This window comes from Geotrypetes seraphini, chromosome 2, assembly GCF_902459505.1.
Source record: "Geotrypetes seraphini chromosome 2, aGeoSer1.1, whole genome shotgun sequence".
In the NCBI taxonomy this organism is placed as follows: domain Eukaryota; kingdom Metazoa; phylum Chordata; class Amphibia; order Gymnophiona; family Dermophiidae; genus Geotrypetes; species Geotrypetes seraphini.
The window spans coordinates 223,508,502-223,533,329 of NC_047085.1; the positions used below are offsets into that span (position 1 = coordinate 223,508,502).

The following is a 24,828-nucleotide window of genomic DNA, read 5'->3' on the forward strand; positions in this document are numbered from 1 at the left end:
GTCTCTCATTCATCAATATAACTCCTTTTCTGACTGGTATTTATATTGAGTCCCTGTATGCCTTTCTAACAAAGATGGATGTATGGCAGAAAGTGAAGGAGAGAAAAACAGCAAATGGATAAGGTAGACCTGGATACACAGTTAAGAGCACAGACAGAAGGAAGTGCAGGCAGAGACTGGGAAAAGATGGTTTGAAAAACAAAATCACTTGACAACAAAGGTAGGTTTTTTTTCCATGAAATTTTATTTAAAATTTTAAAACATTTAATACAAGAAATGCTAAACATGGACCATAACATAAGTATTAAATAAGCACATATTGAAAAAAAAAAATACAAACAAAAATGGATGCACAGTACATATATAATATCTGGAAAAAGTAATAATAAACTTGTCAGTTTTGAGAATTTACATCTGCTGTCTATATTTTGCACTGTTCAGGAAGAAATGCATTTGTTTCTATTTCTTGAGTTGTACTGCATGCAGAGTCATGCATCTTAGGATTTCAGTTGTGTATATTAGTACTTCTAGTTTGTGGTCTCTTCATGTGTGACCAAGGCCAGGTGTTTGTTGAGAAACCAAGGCCAGGAATGAATGTTGAGAAACATACAGTGTGCTTTGTGTAGTTTAATTTTGTGGTTAACCATTATGTGTTGTTAATAAGATTATATTGTGTGTATATATGAAAAATGAATGAAAAATAATGGTATTACAATTAGTACTATTATGGGGCAGGGTCTGGGGCAGAGCTTTCGCCCCCCCCCCTCACCCCCCAAACATAAAAGCATTCACTGCCATTGCCGAGAATGACTATTTGAATAAAGTTAGGATTAAGTATGGTAACATCTTTGAGGTGAAAATAATCAGGTGAATCGCTGGAATGGTGTCTCAAGGTGAGGAAGGATCTATACTTCTACTAAGACAAAATATCTTAATAAAAAATTTGGCCTACAGCTTAGCCTGTGGTTTAAATTTCAGCCCCTTATGTGATTGAGTTTGACACCCCTGATTTATGGTATGCCATTAAGCTTAACCACAGGTGAATGCTATGTCACAAATCAACTCACAACCCTTTTTTTTCTTCTATATATCAGATGAGAGGACAGTAATCCATTCAACTCAGGAAGGGCATTCATTGTGTTTTGGTTTCATTCTGCAGGATGGAAAGAAAACCCTGTGGAGTTTGATTCAGTGTTTAATGAAAGTAAATATACTTGGAGTTGGGGAAGTCCAGATATTTTGCCTATGTTTGCCAAAGGTATGCATCTTATGATTTTAATATAAAGTGTCCTTGTGCTAATGGTTACTCCATTAATATTCTGTTTAAAAAACCTGAATGTTCAGATATACACAGTCATTAGCAGATATGGGTAAAACAATATAAAGTTATAATTTTCTTTCCTCACATACTGTTTCATGCATCTCATTTCTGATGTCATTTTCTCAAAGTGTCTTGTCTGATGAAATAAATGAAAATTCTGTATTGTACTGACCTATGTTAGCAATAAAGCATTCGCTCTCAACCTTTATCACTTGGAATCCACTGACATCTCTTGTTTTGAGCACCCATTGTTAATATCCCATGTCAATTCGTTCCTCCCCTTAACCTGCCACCTTCCTTCATCTAGGTTATTTTGTCCTTTCCTGCTCTTTCTTCCTAACTCCATACTTCTTTCTTCCTAGTCCACCTGTTCCTTTCCCTCCTCACCCAAATTGTTCCTTCCACTTTCTTTCCGTATCTAGGTTTTTCATTTTCCTTATTCCTGGGCTAGGTTTATGATACAATGCAAGCTCTGTACAGCCTCATTTGTTTCAAGTGAGCAAGTGTATTAAATACACGGTCGAGTTTCGTTATTATGACCACCTGTTAATATCCAGAATAACTTCCTCTGGCAGCACAGATGTCAGCCAGATGCAATTGGAATGGCTCGATAAGATGCTGGATGGTTGCTAGAGGTATCTGGAGCTATACAGACTGCAGTGCATCCGAAAGGTGCATGATGGTAAATCCAATCATCAAACATGTCGATCGAGGTGGTCTCAAATGTGCTTGATTGGGTTAAGGTCTGAGAAATTTGGAGGCCAAGAAAGAATGGAAGTCTTGGTCATGTTCTGTGAACCACTCTCGAATAATTCTGGTGGTATAACATGTCGCATTGTCCTGTTGAAAGATCCCATCAGCCATAGGGAAGACTGTCAACATGTATAGGTGTACTTGATCAGCAAGGATGGAGAGATACCCATATCAGTTGAGAGTGCCTTCCAGAAGTATTAAGGGATCCAGACTATACCAAGAAAACATTTCCCAACATCTGACATGCCAATGTCCATCCATTTGATGGAGCTCAAAATGTGACTCATCGAATAAGGTAATCCTCTGCCTGTTGGTGCAAGTCCAATGTTGGTATTCCTGTTCAAATTGCAGCCATTTTTTGCGATGAAACCTCATGATCATGGATGCAGTGACCAGCCGTCTGCTCCAAAACCTCATTTACAACAGGGTTCGCTACATAGTTGTTTTGGACACACATCTGGAAGCCCCCTAGTTCATTTGGATGATGAGTTGCTCCATGGCAGCATGCCAATCGGCCCACACCAACCTGTACATCCAACATTCACCTCTCGCATTAATGCATCATGCTGTCTCACAGTTATTACGTTGGGTCATCAAAAAGGTTCCATCCGTCTACTCACGGTACATTAAAAAAAAAAAATGAATAGCTTTATTGAATATAATAATCAGTAAACAAGACAAAAAACAGGCCATCAAATCAACAGCATCAAAAACACAACTATGAAGGTGCTCTTGGTGCTCTTGGTTCCTTTTGCACACCTCCACTAGAACACATATAACACTTCCCTACAAAGAATATAATCACTTCCATTAAAAAAACTACACCATTGCCAATGGTGTACAAATCTCTCGAGTTTACGATCCTTCAGAGCTGTCAATTTGTACATTGCATACCAGTCATCTAATTTCTGCACCACCAGATCTGGAGTAGGGATCCTCAGTGACCTCCAAGCAGCTGCCAACACCACTCTAGCTGCAGTAAGAAAAGACTTTACCGAAGGTCACCTCACCCTCATCTAAAGTGAAATCATATTGATGGAGAAATACAAGTGCCGGATTAGGCTCTATTCTACTCCCCACAATTTGAGAGTACATTACAAGGACCCATTTCTAAACCCCTTGAATTGTCCCACACTACCACCACATAGGAAAATAAGTTCCGACAGTCACACAGCCCCGCCAGCAATAGCCCAGCCTGCCACCCTTCATTTTGGCTATCCGCTCCAGGGTATAGTACCACCGTAAAAGGGTCTTAAAACCATTCTCAATTTGGAGTAGCCATATCTAAGTACTTAGTATGACACCAAACCCGATCCCATTCCTATGAAGTCAAAACCTACCGTTAAATCATGCTCCCAAGCCTTCATGTAAGCCAAGGAGTCCCCGCCCATAGCAGTCAGGCATTTATATATAGCAGATATATTGCCTTTGGGGAGGGAAGGACCTAACAATGCTTCAAACCCAGTTTTCCCCTCTGCAAACTCCTGAGTTAACCCCGTAGTCTGCATATAATGCTTGTAAATAAGAGAAAAGAACCCAAGAGCTCAAACCATAGTGATTCTATAACTCTCCAAATGACTTAAGACCACCCACAAATTGTCCCACATACACCAAACCCCGCTGCTCCCTGTGGACAAAAATATTAGATTCTCTACCTGGGTGGAACTCTTAATTAAAACACAAAGAGATAAACCATGAATATCGCCTCCCAGTGAGTAATACCTTATGAGTGAGTGTTCTTCACACCTGCAAAGTGACTTGGATTGCTAGAGGATCCCCCGGATAACCAGGACCACAGGGAGTCCACGGAAGGTGCAGCAAAGGACCATCCCCTACCCCTGCCTGTTCAATATACACCCACTGTTTGGACATCTGTGCCTGCCATTCTAGTAGTGCTCTCAACTGTGCAACCTGATAATACCTGAGATCAGGAACTGCCAGACCCCCTTCCCACTTACTATAGCACAATATCCAATGACTGACTCTGGGTAGTTTATTCACCCAGATAAAGTTTAAAAGCCGCCGTTGCAAGGCTAAACAAACTTTCCTAGGAACCCAGATGGGTAGGGCTTGAAAGAAAACCCAGCAATTGGGAGTAAGATCATCATTTTAGCAAGTTCAGTATGGCTAAGCCAGGAAAAGTATAATCCCTACCAGCTATCCAAATACCTGTAAATTTTTCACAAAGTGGGGACATAATTGAGATCATAAATAGATGCTGCCACTGGCCCCAGATAAATCCCCAAATACCACAGCGGCACAAACCCAGCGAAATGGGAAGGAAGCCTTCAAAGCTCCCACTTTATAAGGGGGGACATTAATGTTTAGAATTTCTGATTTAGTCATTTCTTGAAACCCAGAGACTAACCTATAACGTTCCAACTCCTCGGTCACCCCCAAAATGAAGTGCTCAGGGTGGATCAGGGTAAACAGTAAATCATCAGCAAACAGGCTCAACTTATAGACTTGCTCTCTAACATCCACCCATCTAATGCCAGCATTATCATGCACCCACCAGGCCAACAGTTCAATCACCAGAGCAAACAGTCAGCGACAGTGGGCATCCCTGCCTAGTCCCCCGAAACAAAAAGTCTGTGAGTACCGTCCCTTCACTTTAATGCACTCCATAGGCTCATTATACAAGATCCTAATCCAATTCAGCATGCGCTTCTCCAATCCTACATGCTCCAGCAGCTTAAATATAAAAGGCCAGGAGACCTTGTCAAACACTTTTTCAGTATCAACCTAGAGAAACTAGGTCTCCTGGCCTGACCCCAAAGTGTACTCCCTCAAATTCAGCACTCTCTGAATATTATCACCCATCTGCCGTCCTCTGATGAACCCCAATTTATCCGGGTATATTAATTTGGGCACCCAACTCATCAACCTATCCACTAAAATCCTGACAAAAACTTTCATATCAACTCCGGAAAGTGAGATTAGCTTATAGGAGGCATACAAACTAGGATCCATACCCTCTTTAGGTATTACAGTTATCCCCACAAGTTGCATAAAATAAGGTAAGGGGCCCCCTCCTTCCACAGAATTGGATAGCTCCACTAAGGGTGGCAAAAGGGCATTCTAAAACAATCTTTAGAATTTCACTGTAAACCCATCAAGACCTGGAGATCTCCCAACTTTCATAGACCACATAGCCTACTGGGTCTCAATGAGTGCAACTGGTCCATCTAAAAACCTAGCTTCTGACTCGGGGATAACCCCCAGCCGAGTACCCTCCAAATAAGCATCAATCTCCGCCACCAGAGGATTGTCATCCACGGAATAAAGATCACTGTCACTGTAAAAGCGCACAAAACTATTTTGAATCTCCTAGTTTATTCAGAGGAAACCGCCTTCTGAATTGCCTTCAGTGATGAGCCTTTAGTGTGTGTGCCACAAGGTGACTAGCATTGTTATTGTATTCAAAAAATTATTGCTTCAACAGCTACAGGTTAAAAATGCAACCTCCAATTTATAGGCCCTCAAATCCCTCCTGGCTTCCCGTAGTTGACTCCCTATTCAGCTTATTCCAGGGCTGATATTTATGTGTTCGTTCTAGGCAAGCAATCTGATTGTAAAGGCGAGACATTTCCTGCATCTGCTGCTGCTTTTTATAAGTTGCCAATAAAATAAGCTGCCCCCTCAATGTAGCCTTCAGGTCCTCCCAAACCACCCCCAAAGAGGCCTCCCTCCCACATTGAAATCTAAATACTCCTTTAAGTGTCCCCTCAATGCTTCCACCACTCCGAGGTCGTATAGAAGGCTGTCATTCAGTCTCCGATATGTAAGCCCCAGATCTGTTGTCAACCCCTCTAACACCAACCAGACTGGGACATGATCCAACTAGGACATTTGTTCAATACCCGCATTGCCCACCCTACTGAGCAAGTCTGCTTCAACCAAAATATAATTATATAAGAACAAATTAGTTAGATAAACTTAGGATGGCTTGGTGCCATCACCGTGGGCAATAAGTAGTCAATCACTGGTTGGGCATGTCCAAAGATCAAGCCACCTTTCCAGCTGCTTCTGATCCAGCAGGGGCCTCCAATGAATTGAACCACCGATTCACCCTCTGCCAGCGAAAGCCAGACAGGCGTTGATAGATTGTCTGGGCTTGAGAACCTTCTGCCATCTCCCCAGGAAGCTCAATTCCTTCCTTCCTGCAGCAAGGCCTGCGTCTCCCCTAGCATAGCCGCACGATGATGTACACTAGTCGGGAGCGAATCAAAAGAGAAAGTCCAGGGATAGTGAATATTGGCTTTTCACTCAAGGTACACCTTATTCACAGCAGTCCTTGAACAGTTCACAAACTATGCCATTTCTGAAATGCTGCCATCCTTGGTCTGGTAGCCAATGATCATGTCTTTTTCAGTGTCTGATAAATTGTGCTTTTTCCCCATGACAGTCACAGTTGATATATTGGCAACTTGACATCCCACATTATACACGTATACTCATGAAGTCTGTGCGCGACACATGTATTCGTTCATTGGATGTGCGTCCCTGAAATCAGAGGTAGACGGTGGTCATAATAATGTGACTCAACCATGTAGTTATAGGCACACACAACGTTAGACAAAGTCCCTATTGCTCTATTGTGAAAAGCATTTTCTCAAAAGGTTTAAGTACAAAGTAAGTGTTAAATTGTATGTTTACTTGGACTGCACATTTAACGAATTAGTCATGCAATTAATGCATTAAATTTGTTGATGTGCATTATGACATCAGGAAGCATTCACTGAGATCTCTACTACCAGCTTCTCAACTGTCATACTAACACTCCAGGCCCACTGTCAGATAGACAAGCCCTTTTGTATGAATGTTTTTTTAAATTAAAATTTAGACCCTGAGGTAATTCTTTTCATCCAAGACAAAAAAATAGACAGAATTTTTGCTTTTTAAAAGACTGACCTAGAAGAAACTGGGAGTACCTCTTTATAATACTGGTTTCTTTAAAGATGGTGTATGGGATCAAAAAGGAGACATCCACAGGAAAAAGCACAATCCCATAGACTAATGTATAAAGTTTTATGATAGAGTGGTTGAGAATCTCAGAAACTGGCTTGGACTAGTATGAATAAATCTTATGCCAAGACTTATAAGTTCCACCTTTCAATCATTGATTCTCAAAACCTCCCCCTCCTTTGTAAACACTCTATGATTATTAACTGTATTTATTATTTCTTTCTTTAAAATACTTTCAAAGATGGATCCTTTCTCATAGATTCTGCATAAATTATCTTCCACCCAGCATAGAAATATAATAACTTATCTTCAATAGATTCACTGATCCAAAAGCCTGACGGGACCCATTTTGCCCTTTGTCTAGGATTTCTCAAGGGTTCAATGATGACACTGCATTTTTGGCTGCGTCACTCCCTATAAAGGCTGGGTGCTCAAAGGTAGACAAGACCGTTTTGACTGAGGCACATTTATCTAGGCAAACTGATATTCACTCATAGAAATGCTGTTGAAAATTGCATTCTAAAAGTAAATGCCAAAATGCGTAAACATAAAACTTATATTCAATCTATTCAAGTCTTTTGTGAGCCAGTCTGTTCTGCTCGTGTTTATTTTAATTTTAATTTTGTTTTTTAATCTGGTCTGGAGGCTTTCCAGTGCTACAGAGGCTCCAAATTGAGATCTCTGGCTGCAGAGAACACAAACTCTGAAGGCAGTAGTCTGTAGCTAAGGGGCTGCTTGCTTGGCCAGCCTGCATTAACAGTCTTGGGAGCTCAGGAACCATTCCCTTGGGGGCATGCCTCACTCCAGGTTTTGTCTACACAGTGCTTGAATGCAGGGTGAGTAGCAGAAGTTCTGTCTGAGGCAGAAGTTCTTTGGCTGCAGTTTCAGCCCTTTTGCAGCTCTCAGCACCAGCATGGCATAGTGAGTAAAGCTATGACAGCCTATGAGAGAAATCGGAGGGGGGATCTTTAAAATTCATTTTTAAATGTTTCTGGTGTTAGAGATAGGGTCCCCCTACCTTTAAAATCCTGTTTCTTGAATTTTTTTACCCCTTATTTAGCTCCCCAGTCCTGGAATGTCACACCTCCAGGATTGGTTAGCCAACATTCCCTGTCTGGGAGATGAGCTTTTTGGAGACACATGAAAAGTCTTTCAATTCATTACTTAGCGTCCTCAAAATTCATTACTTAGCGTCCTCAAAATTCTCAGACCTCTGCTACTCCCAAGTCAAATCAGCGTTTTTGACCGTTTAATAGCATATCTTCAATCAATGTAACTCTGCCTCTTCCTCTCCTCATTGGAGGTCATCTTCAGCATTACCATCATCATTGGCAGTTAATCACCTCCGACCTATGGGTTCTCAATATCGTTCAATGAGGTTATTCTCTTCATTTTCTCAACATTCCTCCAGATCATCCTCCAAGAGGGTTTCCTTCTAACCTGCTACAGTCCTCTCTTCTTCTCCAGGAAGTCAAATCTCTGCTCATTCTCAATGCTATTGAGAAGGTTCCTTTGGACCAGCAGAACATGTGGGTTTATTCCTGGTATTTCCTTGTTCTGAAGAAGATAGGAGGTCTTCACCTGATATTGGACCTAAGAGCTCTAAACAAATTTCTTGTTAAAGAAAAGTTTTGGATTCTCTCTCTGGCGTCGCTGTACCCCCTACTGGATTGCAATGATTGGTTATGCTCTCTGGATCTCAAGAAGGCTTACACTCACATTCCCATTCACCCAGCCTTTTGCAAGTTTCTCAGATTTCAGGTGGGAAATCATCATTACCAATACAAGGTTCTGCCCTTCAGTCTCGCATCATCTCCCAGAGTTTTCACCAAGTTCCTGGTGGTGGTGGCAGCAGCCTTGCGAACTCATGATTTACAAGTCTTTCCCTATATAAATGATTGGCTCATCAAAGTTCCTTCGTCTCAAGGTGTTACTCTAGCAACACAACAGACTATATTGTTCCTACAAAATATTGGATTCGAAATCAACTTCCCCAAATCTCAATTGTAGCCTTCTCAAACTCTTCAGTTCATTGGAGCCCTCCTAGATACTGTTCAACTCAAGGCGTTCCTTCCTCAACAATGTCAAGATGTTTTGATATAACTTTGCCATCAAGTGTCCCTCCTTCCTTCACTCTGCGAGGCACATGATGGTTCTCCTAGGTCTCATGGCTTCTACAGTTCACGTGACTCCTTTTGCCAGACTTCACCAAGGGGTCCCTCAGTGGTTGCAGGTTATCGATCCACTTTCCCAACAACTTTCCCAGTAACATCTTCTCTACAGTAATTTCTTCAGTGGTGGATGCTCTCATCCAATCTTTCCAGAGGTTTGCTGTTTCAAACGCCCCCTCACCAGAAGATTCTCACGACAGATTCATCAACCTACGCTTGGGGAGCTCAGATGGATGGTCTCCATACTCAAGGTCATTGGTCCACCACAGATCGTCGCCATCACATAAATCTGTTGGAACTCAGCGATTTTTAATGCTGTCAAGGCTTTTTAGCATCTTCTTCAAGATCAGGTTATTATCCCAGGACAAGCAGGCATGATATTCTCACATGTGGGTGACGTCATCTACGGAGCCCCGATGCGGAAGCATTTTCAAGCAAACTTGATTGAAGATTTAAGTTTGCTCTGCTGCTCCACGCATGCGTGCCTTCCTGCTCCACTAGGGGGTGCATCCCCTCGTGGTCTCCAGTTCAAAATTTTCCGCGAGCCTAGAAGACGCGTTTTTCAGGCTCTGCCCCAACTGCCTTCTAGCACCGCGATTTTTTTCTTGTTTTTTCACGATTAAGTCGCTGTGCGCGAATTCCTTACCTTTTTACTTGATTCCTGCTTCGTTTTCAACGACCCGGAGGCTTCCGGGTCCCCGTGGCCGCGTGGCTAATCGAGCCGCGGCTACTTTCGATTTAATGTCCCGGCCTTTGACCGGCTTTAAAAAGTGCACCCGGTGCGAGCGGCTTCTTTCTCTCACAGACCCGCATCGCCGGTGCATCCTTTGTCTGGGGGCGACTCATCCAACCGACTCCTGCCCCCAGTGCGCTAATTTCCAAAACCGGGCCCTCCGCCGAAGAAAAGCCCGCATGGCGGATCTCTTCACCCCGGACCAACCCCCCACTTCGGCCTCGAGGTCGGCCCTGGCCTCGGCCCCGGCCTTGACCTCGGCCCCGGAAACCTCGGCATCGCCTCGAGACTCGACCCCGAAGTCCTCGGGACAACAGAAAGCCTCGGCTCCGGGTAAGTCCCCTCTTCCCTCTTCAGGTTCTGTAACAGCGAAGAAGCCAGCCTCGGGGACAACGGCGACGCATGGCGGAAGCCCCATGCTTACAGCCCCGTCTAAGCCCTCCAAGCCTTCGGGCCGTGCCTCCACCACACGGGAATACTCTGATACGAGGTCGCCCCCGGTGGAGCGCACAGAGGCAGGGGACATGCCTTCGATGCTGTCCGTGCCCGTCTTCCAGGACCTACTCCGAGCGATGATCACGTCGGAGCTGTCCGCTGCAATGGCCCAGTTTCAATCGGCCTCGACCTCGAATGTGCCTCACACCGAACAACCTCGAGGAAAGGTGCGCAATCCTCGCCGCATCCCATCCTCCTCGGACTCCTCGCCGAGACGCCCGAGACGTTCCCCCTCTGCGCACCGCCGAGGGGCAAAACGTCGGGCTAGAACGACAGAAACCTCGAACCGCCGTACCTCCAAGAAGGCCCGAGGTTCACCAACCCTACGAGGCCGTTCTCCCACACCTCGTACAGGACCACTAAGGGTGGCTGAGTTATCACTCTCCAACCCGCGTATCCTCCGAACCCCCCCCCCCGGACGCATTCTCCGAGGGAGTCCGGATCGAGGTCACCAACTCGACATCGATCGGTACCCCTAACCCCGGCATCGTCTCCGAGGGGCTCCTCGAGACGCCGAAGATCGACAACCCCGGAACACTCTCACAGTGCTTCCCCAACCTCGGAGCATGGATCAGAGCATGAACCTCGATACTCGAGGGAAGCCTCCTTATCCTTCTCCACCCGGCGAAGGTCTCGTTCCCTGACCCCACACGGGGCTCCGGGGACATCTCGCCCATCCTTCACTCGCTTTGTCCAAGACTTGGGTCACGCATTGGACTTAGATCTCCAGTCCGACTCCAGATACTCTAAGGAGTACCTGGCGGAGCTGGATATGCCATCACTGCCCAGAGAGTCCCTTCGCTTACCACCTAACCCGGTACTCCAACAGGCCTTCTTCAGGAACCTGGAGACCCCCTACATGGTCACGGCCGTACCCTCCAAAATGGAGGCCAAGTACCGCACAGTACCTTATCCGGGATTCGAGCAACCACAGCTCTCCCACCAATCGCTGCTAGTGGAATCCTCCTTGAAAAAGGCTCACCCGTCCCGGGTCTCAGCAGCGGTACCCCCAGGCCGGGAAGGCCGAACCCTGGACAAGTTCGGCAGGAGACTATACCAAAACGCAATGATGGCCTCTAGGGTGCAAAGCTACACTTTCACCTTTACATCATACCTCAAACACCTCATTGGACTATTGAGAGCCTTTGAGACTGACCTACCGGCCTCCCGGCAGGAAACGTTCGGCCTGCTTTTAGAGTCCCTCTCCAACCTGCGCCTTCATCTATTCCACGCGGCCTACGATGGCTTCGAACTCTCCTCCAGAGAAGCAGCCTTCGCTATCGCCATGCGCCGACTAGCTTGGCTGCGCCTGGTCGACATGGACCCCAACTTACAGGACCGGTTAGCTAACCTCCCCTGCGTGGGAAAGGAATTGTTCGATGACACTATCGAGGCGGCGACAAAACGCCTCTCCGAGCATGAACGCTCATTTGCCTCCCTTGTCCGGCAAAAGCCCAAACCGCCAGCGCCCAGGCCATACAGGGCCCCTCCGCGCCGCTACCCACAAAAGTCCACCCCTGCTTTCTCGCGGCCCCCACCCAGACGTCCGCAAGCCCATCACAGGGCCATGCCCAAGTCCCAACCGCCCGCGGCCACCAAACCATCCCCGTCCTTTTGACGGGACACGCGGAAGGGGGCGGGCCCCCTCCGCCATAGTCCCAGGCCGCCTTCCCATCGGAGGTCGACTCAAAGCCTTTTACCCTCGCTGGGAACAACTCACGACGGACGCATGGGTCCTTGGCGTGATCTCATCAGGGTACTCTCTCAACTTTCGGGCCATTCCCCCGGACAACCCCCCAAGGAATTGCCCTCCCAACAGGACTCAGCTACCTCTACTCCTCTCCGAAGCTCGAGACCTGCTTCGCCTGAGAGCAGTGGAGAAGGTCCCCCCCGACCAACGGGGGAAGGGCTTCTACTCCCGTTACTTTCTGGTACCGAAAAAAACGGGAGACCTACGCCCAATACTAGACTTGAGACGCCTCAACAAATTCCTGGTACGGGAAAAGTTTCGGATGCTCTCACTACCAACACTCTACCCCCTGATCGACGAGGGCGACTGGCTCTGCTCCCTCGATCTCAAGGAGGCGTACACACATGTCCCAGTGCACCCCGCTCACCGCAAGTTTTTGCGTTTCCAAGTAGGGGACTGGCACCTACAATACCGAGTCCTCCCCTTCGGACTAGCATCATCACCTCGGGTCTTCACCAAGTGCCTCGTGGTGGTAGCAGCAACCTTACGCTCCCAGGGCCTCCAGGTATTCCCCTACCTGGACGACTGGCTAATCAAAGCCCCGTCCAAAGAAGGGGCTATTTCAGCGACCCAACAGACTATTACCTACCTACAAAGTCTGGGGTTCGAAATAAACTTCCCAAAATCTCAACTACGCCCCTCACAATCCCTACAGTTCATCGGGGCCACGCTGGACACGGTTCGCCTCCGTTCCTTCCTCCCCCCTCCGCGCCTGGAGGCGTTAGTAAGTCTGAGCCGAAGGATCTCTCGGCTGACCTCAGTATCAGCCCGACAGATGATGATCCTCCTGGGCCACATGGCCTCCACCGTCCATGTCACACCCTTCGCCCGCCTCCATCTGAGAATCCCTCAATGGACCCTGGCGTCTCAATGGCGTCAAGACCGGGACCCGATCGACCGCTCCGTGACAGTGACTCCTTCATTGCAACGATCGCTCCGCTGGTGGGCCGACTCTTCAAATCTTTCCAAAGGTTTGCTCTTCCTCACCCCACCCCACAGCAAGGTACTCACCACGGACTCGTCGGAGTACGCTTGGGGAGCCCATCTGGACGGCCTGCGCACCCAAGGAATGTGGTCAGCACAAGACCGCCGCTGCCACATCAACGTGCTAGAACTTCGGGCCATCTACCTCGCAGCAGTAGCCTTCCAACATCTGCTCCGCGACCGAGTGGTTCTCATCCGAACCGACAATCAAGTAGCGATGTACTACGTAAACAAACAAGGGGGCACAGGGTCTTGGCCCCTTTGCCGGGAAGCCCTGCGCCTCTGGAAATGGGCAATCTCCAACAACACCTTCCTTCGGGCGGTGTACATACAAGGAGAACAAAACTGCCTGGCGGACAGACTCAGCCGCCTCCTCCAGCCACACGAGTGGTCACTACACTCTCAGGCCCTACGAGGAGTGTTCGAACGGTGGGGGACGCCTCAAATAGACCTGTTCGCGTCCCCTCACAATCACAAGCTGCCTCTCTTCTGCTCCCGGATATACTCCCCGGACCGGCTCGAGGCCGACGCCTTCCTCCTCGATTGGGAGGGAAGGTTCCTGTACGCGTTCCCGCCGTTCCCTCTGATACTGCGGACGCTTGTCCACCTGAAAACAGTACAAGCCACCCTGATCCTGATTGCCCCTCGCTGGCCACGCCAGCCGTGGTTTTCCCTTCTACTTCAACTCAGTGTCAGAGATCCACTGCCTCTGCCTCTGTTTCCCTCTCTACTGTCACAGGGTCAGGGTTCACTGTTACATCCCAATCTTCAATCTCTTCATCTGAATGCTTGGTTTCTCTCCCCCTGACTGCTCTCCCCGTGTCTCAATCAGTCAAGGAGATATTGGAGGCCTCCAGAAAAACCTCGACGAGAACCTGCTACTCCCAAAAGTGGACCAGATTCTCAACCTGGTGCTCCTCCCACAGCCAGGACCTGGTGTCGGTCCCCGTCCCCCTGGTCCTTGACTATCTACTTCAACTATCTCATTCCGGCCTAAAGACCAACTCCATTCGAGTACACCTCAGTGCGATTGCGGCCTTTCATCAGCCCCTGGAAGGGAAAGCCCTCTCGCTCCATCCCTTAGTCACTCGCTTCATGAAGGGCCTGCTGAACGTCCACCCCCCTCTCAAACCTCCCCCGGTGGTTTGGGACCTTAACGTGGTTCTGGCTCAACTAATGAAACCCCCATTTGAGCCCCTAGACAAATGCCATCCAAAATTCCTCACTTGGAAGGTAATTTTCCTACTTGCACTCACGTCCGCACGGCGGGTTAGTGAGCTACAAGCCCTGGTAGCGGACCCACCCTTCACGGTATTCTATCACGACAAGGTGGTACTCCGCACCCATCCAAAGTTCCTACCTAAAGTAGTGTCTGATTTCCATCTCAATCAGTCCATTGTCTTACCTGTGTTTTTTCCCAAGCCCCACTCTCACCCCGGAGAAGTGGCGCTCCACACTCTTGACTGCAAAAGAGCGTTGGCCTTTTACCTCCAACGCACTCAGCCACACCGGAAAGTCCCACAACTGTTTTTGTCCTTCGACCCAAACCGGTTAGGCCACCCAGTTTCCAAACGCACCTTGTCCAACTGGTTGGCCGATTGCATCTCCTTTTGCTACGCTCAGGCTGGTCTCGCGCTGCATGGTCGAGTAACGGGACACAAAGTCCGAGCGATGGCAGCCTCCGTAGCCTTCCTCAGGTCAACACCTATTGAGGAAATCTGCAAGGCTGCCACATGGTCTTCGGTTCATACCTTCACCTCCCACTACTGTCTGGACTCCCTGTCCAGAAGCGATGGCCGGTTCGGCCAATCGGTGTTGCGAAATCTATTTGCTTAAATTGCCAACTTCCCTCCATCCCTCTTCAGTAAGCTTGGAGGTCACCCACATGTGAGAATATCATGCCTGCTTGTCCTGGGATAAAGCACAGTTACTTACCGTAACAGGTGTTATCCAGGGACAGCAGGCATATATTCTCACAACCCACCCACCTCCCCGAGGTTGGCTTCTTGGCTAGTTAAGTGAACTGGAGACCACGAGGGGATGCACCCCCTAGTGGAGCAGGAAGGCACGCATGCGTGGAGCAGCAGAGCAAACTTAAATCTTCAATCAAGTTTGCTTGAAAATGCTTCCGCATCGGGGCTCCGTAGATGACGTCACCCACATGTGAGAATATATGCCTGCTGTCCCTGGATAACACCTGTTACGGTAAGTAACTGTGCTTTCTCATTCATACAGACAATCAAGAAGCTATATACTAAGTGAACAAACAGGGAGGAACAGAGTTTCTTCTCCTCTGCCAAGAAGCTCAAAAGATTTGGAATTGGGCAATTATTCACATTTTTCTGAAGGCTATTTAAATTCAGGGAGAGAGAAATTCACTGGTGGATAAACTAAATCGCATTCTGCAACATCACGAATAGACGCTCAACCCAGCAGCTCTCCATCAAGTTTTTTCTCAATGGGAAGCCCCTCATATAGACCTTTTTGCGTCTTCACACAACAAGCTGCCCCAGTTCTGTTCCAGACTGGTCTGTCCTCATCGCCTGGAGGCAGATGATTTTTTTCCTTCTGGACTGGACAAACAAGTTCCTCTATGTGTTCCCTCCATTTCCTCTTATTCTCAGAATGCTTGTCAAACTCAAGCAGGAATCTGCCACCATGATTCTGATAGCTCCTCGGTAGCCCAGAAAACCATGGTTTTCCCTTCTACTTCAACTCAGCATCAGGGAGCCACTTCTACCAATTTTTCCATTTCTTCTTACACAGAGTCAAGGTTCTCTTCTTCATCTCAACCTATAGTCTTTACACCTGACAGCTTGGTATCTCTCGGGCTGACTTCACCTGATTTTCACTTTTCTCAACCTGTCAGAGACATTTTGAATGCTTCCAGAAAACCAGCCACAAAACAATGTTATACTCAGAAATGGACTCTGTTTTCTGCTTGGTGCAATCTTCATCATCAGGAGCCACAATCCACCTTCTTGTCTTTGATTCTGCTGGATAAGCGTTTAATCAAATACTTTGAATAAACAATTCTGGATTATCTTTTTCATTTATTCCAATCTGGCCTCAAATCCACCTCCATTAGAGTCCATCTCAGTGCAATTGCTGCTTTTCATCAACCTGTAGATGGAAAAGCTCTCTGCCCATCCTGTGGTTTCCAAATTCAATGTCAAACCATCTCCAGTAGTTTGGGATCTTAATGTTGTATTTGCTAAACTCATGAAGATTTGAACCAATGTCTACGGCTCATCTTAAATACCTCACTTGGAAAGTAGTTTTCCTCATTTCTCTAACATCTCGCATGGTGTTTTTCAGTGCTTTAGGCACTTTAGTGCAGGGTGTCCTTTGTCCGTATTCTGGATACTGGATTTTTTTCCGTCCTGTGCCTTCCTTTCTTTTTGCCGAAGGTGGTTTCTGCCTTCCATGTCAACCAGGAAGTTCATTGTCTGCATTTCTTTCTGCAGGCTTGGAACGAAAGGATCAGATCTTGCGCCATTTGGCTGTCAGGAGAGTCCTGCTCCACTGTTTGGATAGGACTAATGATTCCCATCTGTCTGATCGCCTATTTGTCTCAACTGCTGCACCTCGCCGGGTTTGGCTGGCGGCCAAGACTTCGATTGCTTGATGGCTTCGAATGGTCTTTTTTGTGACTTCTATCGCCTGCCGCTAACAGCCACCGATTTTGCTTAACACCCACTTGTCTGGAAGTGTGGCTGCATCATGGCCGGTATCTCGCACGTTTCATCCTGATGAACTTTGTGGAGTGGCTTCTTGGTCCTCTCTTCATACTTTTACCTGGTTTTGCTGAGTGAATGTGGTGGCTCGTTCTGCTGTCACTTTTGGGACCTCGGTGTTGAGGACAGACTCTTCTGTCCCTCTCTAGATATTACCATTGCTTTGGTACATCACCTAGCATATAGAATCCGGAAGGGACGTAACAGAATAGAAGATTAGGTTTATAGCTTTGATAATCTTCTTTCTATTAGTCCCTGTAGGATTCCATATGACCCGCCCATTATATGTACACTCAGTTGTTTGGAATAGCCTGCTTCTTGTTTCCTTGCTAATTCTCTTTACAGGCTTGAACGCTTTCCATCCAGTTGACAGATTCTGTGGAGTTTTTTCTGTGAGAATATGTATTACCGAAGGCCTTTCTTGGAGTGTTTGTTGCCCACAGCAGGTTAGTTCTACATTGTTCCTCAATGTTTTTCTGAGTTGCCTGTATGCCTGTTTATCACTTGTTAATATTTTGCAGAGTTAAACCAGTTAAAGAATTACTTATGTTGCTGGGGATTTGTTCATTTATGTTACTTGGTTTTGGGACTTAACTGGATATGTTTCCTGGCTCTCAGGCTAAGGGGGTGGAGCATGTGCTCAGAGAAAGTTTGTGGATTTCTGCAACTCCTGGATTATGGGTTGGAATTGAACACGTAGCGTATGGAATCCCATAGGGACTAACAGAAAGAAGATTATCAAAGGTATAAACCTAATCTTCCAATCCAGGTCACAAGTACCTAGCAAAAACCCAAATAGCAACACTCCATGCTACCGATCCAAGGCAAGCAATGGCTTCCCCAATGTCTGTCTCAATAGCAGACGTTGGGCTTTTCCTCCAGGAACTTATCCAAACCTTTTAAAAAACCAGCTATGTTAGCTGCTGTTACCACATCCTCTGACAACACTTTCCAGAGCTTAACTATTCTCTGAGTGAAAAAATATTTTTTTTAATTGGTTTTAAAAGTATTTACCTGTAACTTCATTGAGTCTTTGTAATCATTGAGTCTTTTTAATTTTTAAAGGAATAAAAAATTAATTGACTTCAGTGTTTTCCCCAGAAATTTTTTCCAGCCGGGTGGTATGAAAAAGTAGCTGGGTGGGGCGGGGCGGGACGAGGAAATTTGGTGGGGGGGAAAATTAAATGTGTACTATTTTTATTAGTTAATTATTATTATTTTCCAACTAGTCTTTAAGCCCATTACATTAACGGGTGCTAGAGTAGATGTCTGTCTGTTTGGGTTTTTTTTTCTTTGTCTCTCTCTCCTTGCACGCTGCCTGTCTGTCATTTTTTCTGCCTGTGTCTCTCCCTATGTCCTTAGTGCCCTCAGTGCCTCCTTCCTATGTCCTTAGTGCCCCTTCCTATGTCCATAATGTCCCTAGTGCCTCTTCCCATGTCCTTAGTACCCCTTCCTACGTCCTTAGTGCCCCCATTACCTTCTTCCTGTGTCCATAATGCCCCCAGTGTCTTCTTCCCATGTCCTTACTGTGTCCTTAGTGCCCCAGTGCCAGCGTACTGTGTCCTTAGTGCCCCCAGTACCTCCTTCCCGTGTCCTTAGTGCCCCCAGTGCTTCTGTCCTGCTTAGTGCCCTCAGTACATCTTATGTTCTTAGTGCCCCCAGTGCCTCCTTATGTCCCCATCATTATTTTCCAGACTTTGTCCCACCCCTATCCCCGATGCTAGTCTGCCTGCCTGCCTCCCATCCCCCTGAGCAGCATGTTTCCATTTAACCCCCCCCCGATGCCAGTCTGCCTGCTTGCTTCTCATCCCCCTGAGCAGCATGTTTCCATTAACCCCCCCCGATGCCTGCCTGCCTGCCTCCCATCCCCCTGAGCAGCATGTTTCCATTGAAACCCTCCAACCCCCGATGCCTGCCTGCCTCCCATCCCCCCTTCCATTGAACCCCCCCCCCGATGTCAGTCTGCCTGCCTGCCTCCCATCCCCCCTTCCATTGAACCCCGCCCGATGCCAGTCTGCCTGCCTGCCTCCCATCCTCCTGAGCAGCATGTTTTTAACACCCCCCCCCCCCCCGCGCCGACCCTACCCGGCATACCAGAAACCCCCGTTGACCCTCCCACCACTAGACGGCGACAAACCTCGCAGCTCCAGCAGCGTCCCAGACACAGTAAACACGCTGCTTCGGGTCTTCTACTGGCCTAATTTCCTGTGCCGCGTCCCTGAGTCAGCCCAGTAAATCTCCAAGCCGGTGAGAAGGTTTTTTTTAAAAAATGTTGAGCAGCGGCGGTGGCAGCAGCAGGATTGCGATCGAGATTACAGCCAGCAGTCATCTAAATTAGCTGGGTGGAGCGCCTGGCTAAAAGGCCATAGGGAGAACACTGCACTTATAACCTATTCTACACCATTTAGGATTTTGTAGGCTTCTATCATATCTTTCTTCAGCTGTATCTTTTCCAAGCTGTACAGCCTAACCTCTTTAGTCTTTCATTATACGAGAGGAGTTCTATCCCCTTTATCATCTTGGTTACTCTTCTTTGAACCTTTTCTAATTCTGCCGTATCTTTTTTGAGATACAATGGCAAGAATTTAATGCAGTACTCAAAGTGAGGTTGCACCATGGAGCGATACAGAGGCATTATAACATTCTTAGTATAATTTACCATCCCTTTTCTAATAATTATTTCCTTTAGTCCCAAAGGATTATTCCAGATCCTCATCCTTCTCTTCTTCTGTTTTGTTGGGTTGTTGATTTTCTTTTTTCGTAGGTGCATAGTTAGTGTTTGCTCTTCAAACTTCTTACTGCTTGGCTATCTGAATACTGAAGGGAACCTAGTTTGCAGCAGCCTTATGTGCAAAGTTCTAATTTCATCTCTATTTCTACCTGCTAGTAGATGGACACAGCTCACAAATATGGACTAATCCTTTAGGATGAAAGAAAATTATCAGGTGATAACTAATTTTTCTTTATAAATGTGGCCAATCTACACTTAAAAATGCTGCTATTTATACAAGTATATCCTTCTAAAATAATGCTATTAGCCTCAAATTTTCAACCTATTTTCCAAAGGAAAGAAGACTTCCAAGATTAAAATGTGTGAAAGTATGTATTTCCACTAATAAGTTTTGGGTCCTATTCATGGTATATTTTCACAATACCAGGGGATCTAAGGAGATATTGATAGTGATATATATATATATTATCCATTTATAGACACATATCTACATGCATAAGTATTCCCTTGGAAGTGTATTCCATTAGTTCTGCATGGAACTTATTCTCATATTGTTAAACAAGGAATGTAATCATTTAGTCTGCTTGCTTTTACTTGGCTTTATTACAACTCTCTTATAGGTGCCAGTGGAGACCATATTTATACGCACTGTTACTCAGCAGAAAAAGAAGACTTTGCCACACAAGATGCCTCTAAACTGGATACTTGGGTTTTTGACGGTGTCAAGGTTAATAGATATTACTTTATATTTGGTTTTACATGTACAGTGTATTCTCATTATTCGCTAGGGGTAGATTCCTAGAATCTCTTGTGATTCCTGAAAAAGTGAATATGGAACTATTGATCCTATGGGAAAAGGGGGGGTTAAGTTCCTCTGCAATGTAATTAATTGTATATTGTTGCTTCCTAACACTCATCATCATTTCATGTACCCTTGTAAAGAACAGCTTACTTATTATATTGTTCATTTTTAAATGTACACTGTTTTTGCACACTTATGAATATCTTCATCATCATAAGAACATAAGAATAGTATTACTGGGTCAGACCAATTGTCCATCTAGTTAGTATCCTGTCTTCACAGTGGCCAATCCGGGTCAAAATACCTGGCCAAAACCAAAATAGTAGTAACATTCCATGCTACCAATCTAGGCAAGCAGTGGCTCCTCCCATATCTGTCTCAGTAGCAGACTGGATTTTTCCTCCAGGAAATTGTCCAAACCTTTTTTAAAACCAGCTATGTTAACCGCTCTTACCACATCCTCTGGCAATGGGTTCCAGAGCTTACCCATGAGAACACACTATGTTTTCTCATGCTACATCTTGTCAGGTAGTTATGCTGTGAGGTCTGAAGTTTGTTTTTGTAAAAAGTGGGTCCATTGACCTGATTGGGAACAGGGTAGTCCGTTGGTTACCAATTTGAATTTTGGTGTGAAAAATCATTTGGTCTCCCACCCCCTCTCCCTCATAGACAATGCATTGCCCTGTTCCCAATCAGGTCAGTGATTCCACTATTTACAAAGACAAACTGCAGACCACACAGCATATCCTGAAGAAAGACACAGCATGATGGCTGAAACTTTGGCTTTCTACCTGACAAGATGCAGTGAGACCCGGAAACCTTCAATAAGCACAATACTAGCTGTGGAAACTCTGAGAGAACACATAACCCAGCTTCACTGGGAGAACATCTCACCAGAGACTTTTCCATTCTATTGGGGGGGAGGGGAAAAAAAAGACCAACTGACTTTCCCACCAAAATTCAAATTGGTGACCAACAGACTGCCCTGTTCCCAATCAGGTCAGTGGACCCACTATTTACAAAGACTGCAGACCACAGCATACCCTGAAGAAAGCCACAGCATGATGGCTGAAGCGTCAGTTTATATCTGACAAGACGCAGCAAGACCCGGGAACCTGCAACAAGCACAATGCCAGCTGTGGAAACTTTCGGAGAATACACTGGCCATGACTGTGAATAAGCGAAAATGCCCAGCAATAATGGGTTACTCTTTATTTTGTGTGAATAAGCAAATCCATCAATACAGAACATGCACCTTACATTGGAGCAACATATAGATTTGCTAGTCAGAAAATGTTTTTCGGTGTTATGGAAACTCTGAACCATTAAGAAATACTTTGATGCAGTATCGTTTTGCTTGTTGGTCCAGCCATCTATATTAGTATCCTTGATTACTGTAATATAATATACTTGGGTACTTATAAGAAAACTTTTAAAAGATTACGAATGATACAAAATTCAGCAGTATAGTTGATTTTTGGTTTGAAAAAATGGGAGCACATCAGTCCCTATTACCAAAAACTACATTAGTTGCCGATGGAGGCAAAAGTTCTGTTCAAATTTGTTTGTATTTGTTTTATATCAATATTTGGTATGTCTCCTAGTTTTATACCAATATTTGATATGTTTCCCAGTTTATTTGGCCTCCCACTTTCCTTTGGATGGTTCCAATAAGTCCACATATAGAGTTTATTTATTTGTATATCAAACAGTAAAAGTTTGTCGTTTTAAAAGATTTCTTGACATAACCCGTGCCTTTCAGGCTGGCAAAATGAACGGCTCAGTAAAATTATTCCAGGTGTTTCATGTTATTATGCTTTTAGAAAATTAGTAAAGACACAGTTATTTGATAGATTTGTAATCTAAGCATTTACTGCTTTTGCTTATTTTTTATTATATTTTTCTTATGATTTGCATATGTCGCTGACTGTTCAGTTTCTCTTTCCTGTAAACTGCCTTGAACTATCATGGTTTGGCAGTATAGAAGCATAAAGTTGTTATTATTATTAAGTCTCTGTTAATGATTGGATTGCTATTTTCATCAATAAAAATCATTTCAACATATAATTGTACTGTTATTTATAAAATGTGACTACAGCTCTCCCTCACTATTTGCGGGTTTCCTATTCATGAATTTGATTATTTGCTTTTTTTTTTTTTTTTTTTGCTTCTAAATTTCTTCTAATTTTCATCTATTTGCAGGTTGCCCGAACCGCCCCAGACCTTACCTGGTGGTCTTACAGTGAAGTGGAGCAGGAGCGATCTTCCTTCACTCCTGCCCCATGCAGAGCCGTCATCAAAATGGCTGCCCTGAGTTCCCGTTGTAGTCTCAAGACTACAACGGGAACTCAGGGCAGCCATTTTGATGATGGCTCTACATGGGGCAGGAGCAGAGGAAGATTGCTCCTGGCCCACATCACTGCTAGAACACCAGGTAAGGTCTGGGAATGCAGGTGGGAGGTGGGTCAGAGCTGGCCCAAAAACTTATTCGTGATTTTTCCTTATTCACGGGCCGGCTCCGCACCTAACTCCCGCGAATAAGGAGGGAGAAGTGTATTTTAAAATCTCTTAAATATAAACTATTGAAAATGTCAGTTTGGCTATATTAATGGGATTCTTCAGTATCATTACATATGAACATAAGAATAGCCTTACTGGGTCAGACCAATGATCCAGTAGTCCATTCTCACGATGGCCAATCCAGGTCACTAGTAACTGGCTGTAATGCCAAGTTTGTTAGGTAGTCAGCACTTCACTGCTTACAAAGAGACCTCCACAAGGTAATGCTTATTATACTAATTTAATCATTACATAAATTGCATAGCTGTAATATACAAACACAAATGAATTAGAACAACTTCACCATGACTGCAGCAACACCGCTCCTCACGGCCGGGAAATCCCCCTTTTCAGGCAGCTGATGGACCGGGTCAATCGTGGGACTCTCCCTTTACAGCTCGCCAATGGATTCCGAGGAGGGTCCCGTGCTTGCTCCTTTTATACGGCTTTCACATTACTTGCTAAGTGACTAACTATCATGCCCCCAACCTGTGTTCCTCCAGTAAATAGCAGTTTGAGTTATCACCCTTTAAACCAAGATAAGATTCCAGCCTCCACCCCCGTAATGAAGTATCATGAGATTCATTGTTCATGCTCATGCTGTTTCTCAAATACACCAAATTACACAAGCCAGCTTCTGGAGAAATGGCTGCACACTGGCCAAAACCCAAGAAGTAGCAATATTCCATGCTACCGATCCAGGGCAAGCAATGGCTTCTCCTGTGTCTTTCTCAATAACAGACTATGGACTTTTCCTCCAAGAACTTGTCCAAACCTTTCTTGAAACCAGCTATCACTATCATTAGTACTACTAGAATGGAAATTGTATTATAGTTGTTTAAACTTAGAAAATGATGGTAGATAAATAGCAAACAACTTATCCAGTCTATTCATACAAACCAAATTATCAGCTCTATAATGTCTTTCTATTTCTCAGAGATCCACTATGCTTGCCCCATGCATTCTTGAATTCGCATAATCTTGTTTCCATTATCTCCAGTGGGTGATTATAAGTTTTAGTTTACTGATTTTGAGTTTCTCATTCATTATATTTATGTCTATATTGGTTCTTTTTTTTTTTTTTCTCGCACCATTTTTTATTATTGAAAACCCATAGAAGCCACAAAAACTCGCAACACCATGGTCTCTGCTTAGCTCTAACACTTATATTCTTCTCTATCTCATATTGGTTCTTTTTACTACTGTTATGCTGTTAAGAAAATTGTAAGTTTTATGTTGAATTGTATTTGCTGTACAATGCCTTGAGTGAATCTCTTCATAAAGGCGGTTAATAAATCCCAATATAAGTATAAATTAATCTGTTACTCATTCTGAAAATATTTCTTTAGATTGCTACCAAGTTTACACTCTTCCATCTTCATCATATGACCCCATTTTGTGATAAGGAAGTAGCTTGAATCATGATGCTGAAATAATATTATATAATCTGTTTTTCTTCAGGACTTCTTCCGTTCTGCCCAAAATAACCAAACACTGCTCTCTAAACTGAATGAAAATAAGATAGTTCTGTTCCTGCATTTACTGGGATTAGACACTAATGGACATGCTCATCGACCATCATCAAGGTAATGTTTGAAAGTTTATTACTTCTCAATTGGAAAGCTTAGTATTTTAGGCAGTCTTTCATACTAATATATTAGGGCATATCAATTTGGAGGTAGTTTTTTAATTTTTCAAACTTTACAAACTACTAGTGACCAAATTATGCAGTATTACATGCTGAATCCAACAAAGAGGCCATATCTTTTTTGCTTATTTTTTGGCTCATGAGCTCCCTGCTGACCATTTTACTGTTCCTTTACT

At 45.0% G+C, this 24,828-nt stretch overlaps 1 protein-coding gene across 4 annotated transcripts in view; it reads left to right on the forward strand.

Annotated features, from left to right (window-relative positions):
* PIGN (phosphatidylinositol glycan anchor biosynthesis class N) overlaps positions 1–24,828 on the forward strand; it is a 397,785-nt gene that overhangs the window by 89,353 nt on the left and 283,604 nt on the right. For 2 of the 4 annotated variants that reach the window (XM_033935002.1, XM_033935003.1), the window contains exons 5-7: positions 1,160–1,258; positions 20,264–20,370; positions 24,466–24,590. In XM_033935002.1, the coding sequence (XP_033790893.1) occupies positions 1,160–1,258; positions 20,264–20,370; positions 24,466–24,590 (331 nt within the window). The remainder of the gene's footprint in view (positions 1–1,159; positions 1,259–20,263; positions 20,371–24,465; positions 24,591–24,828) is intronic. The other 2 variants (XM_033935005.1, XM_033935004.1) reach the window with 1 other exon arrangement.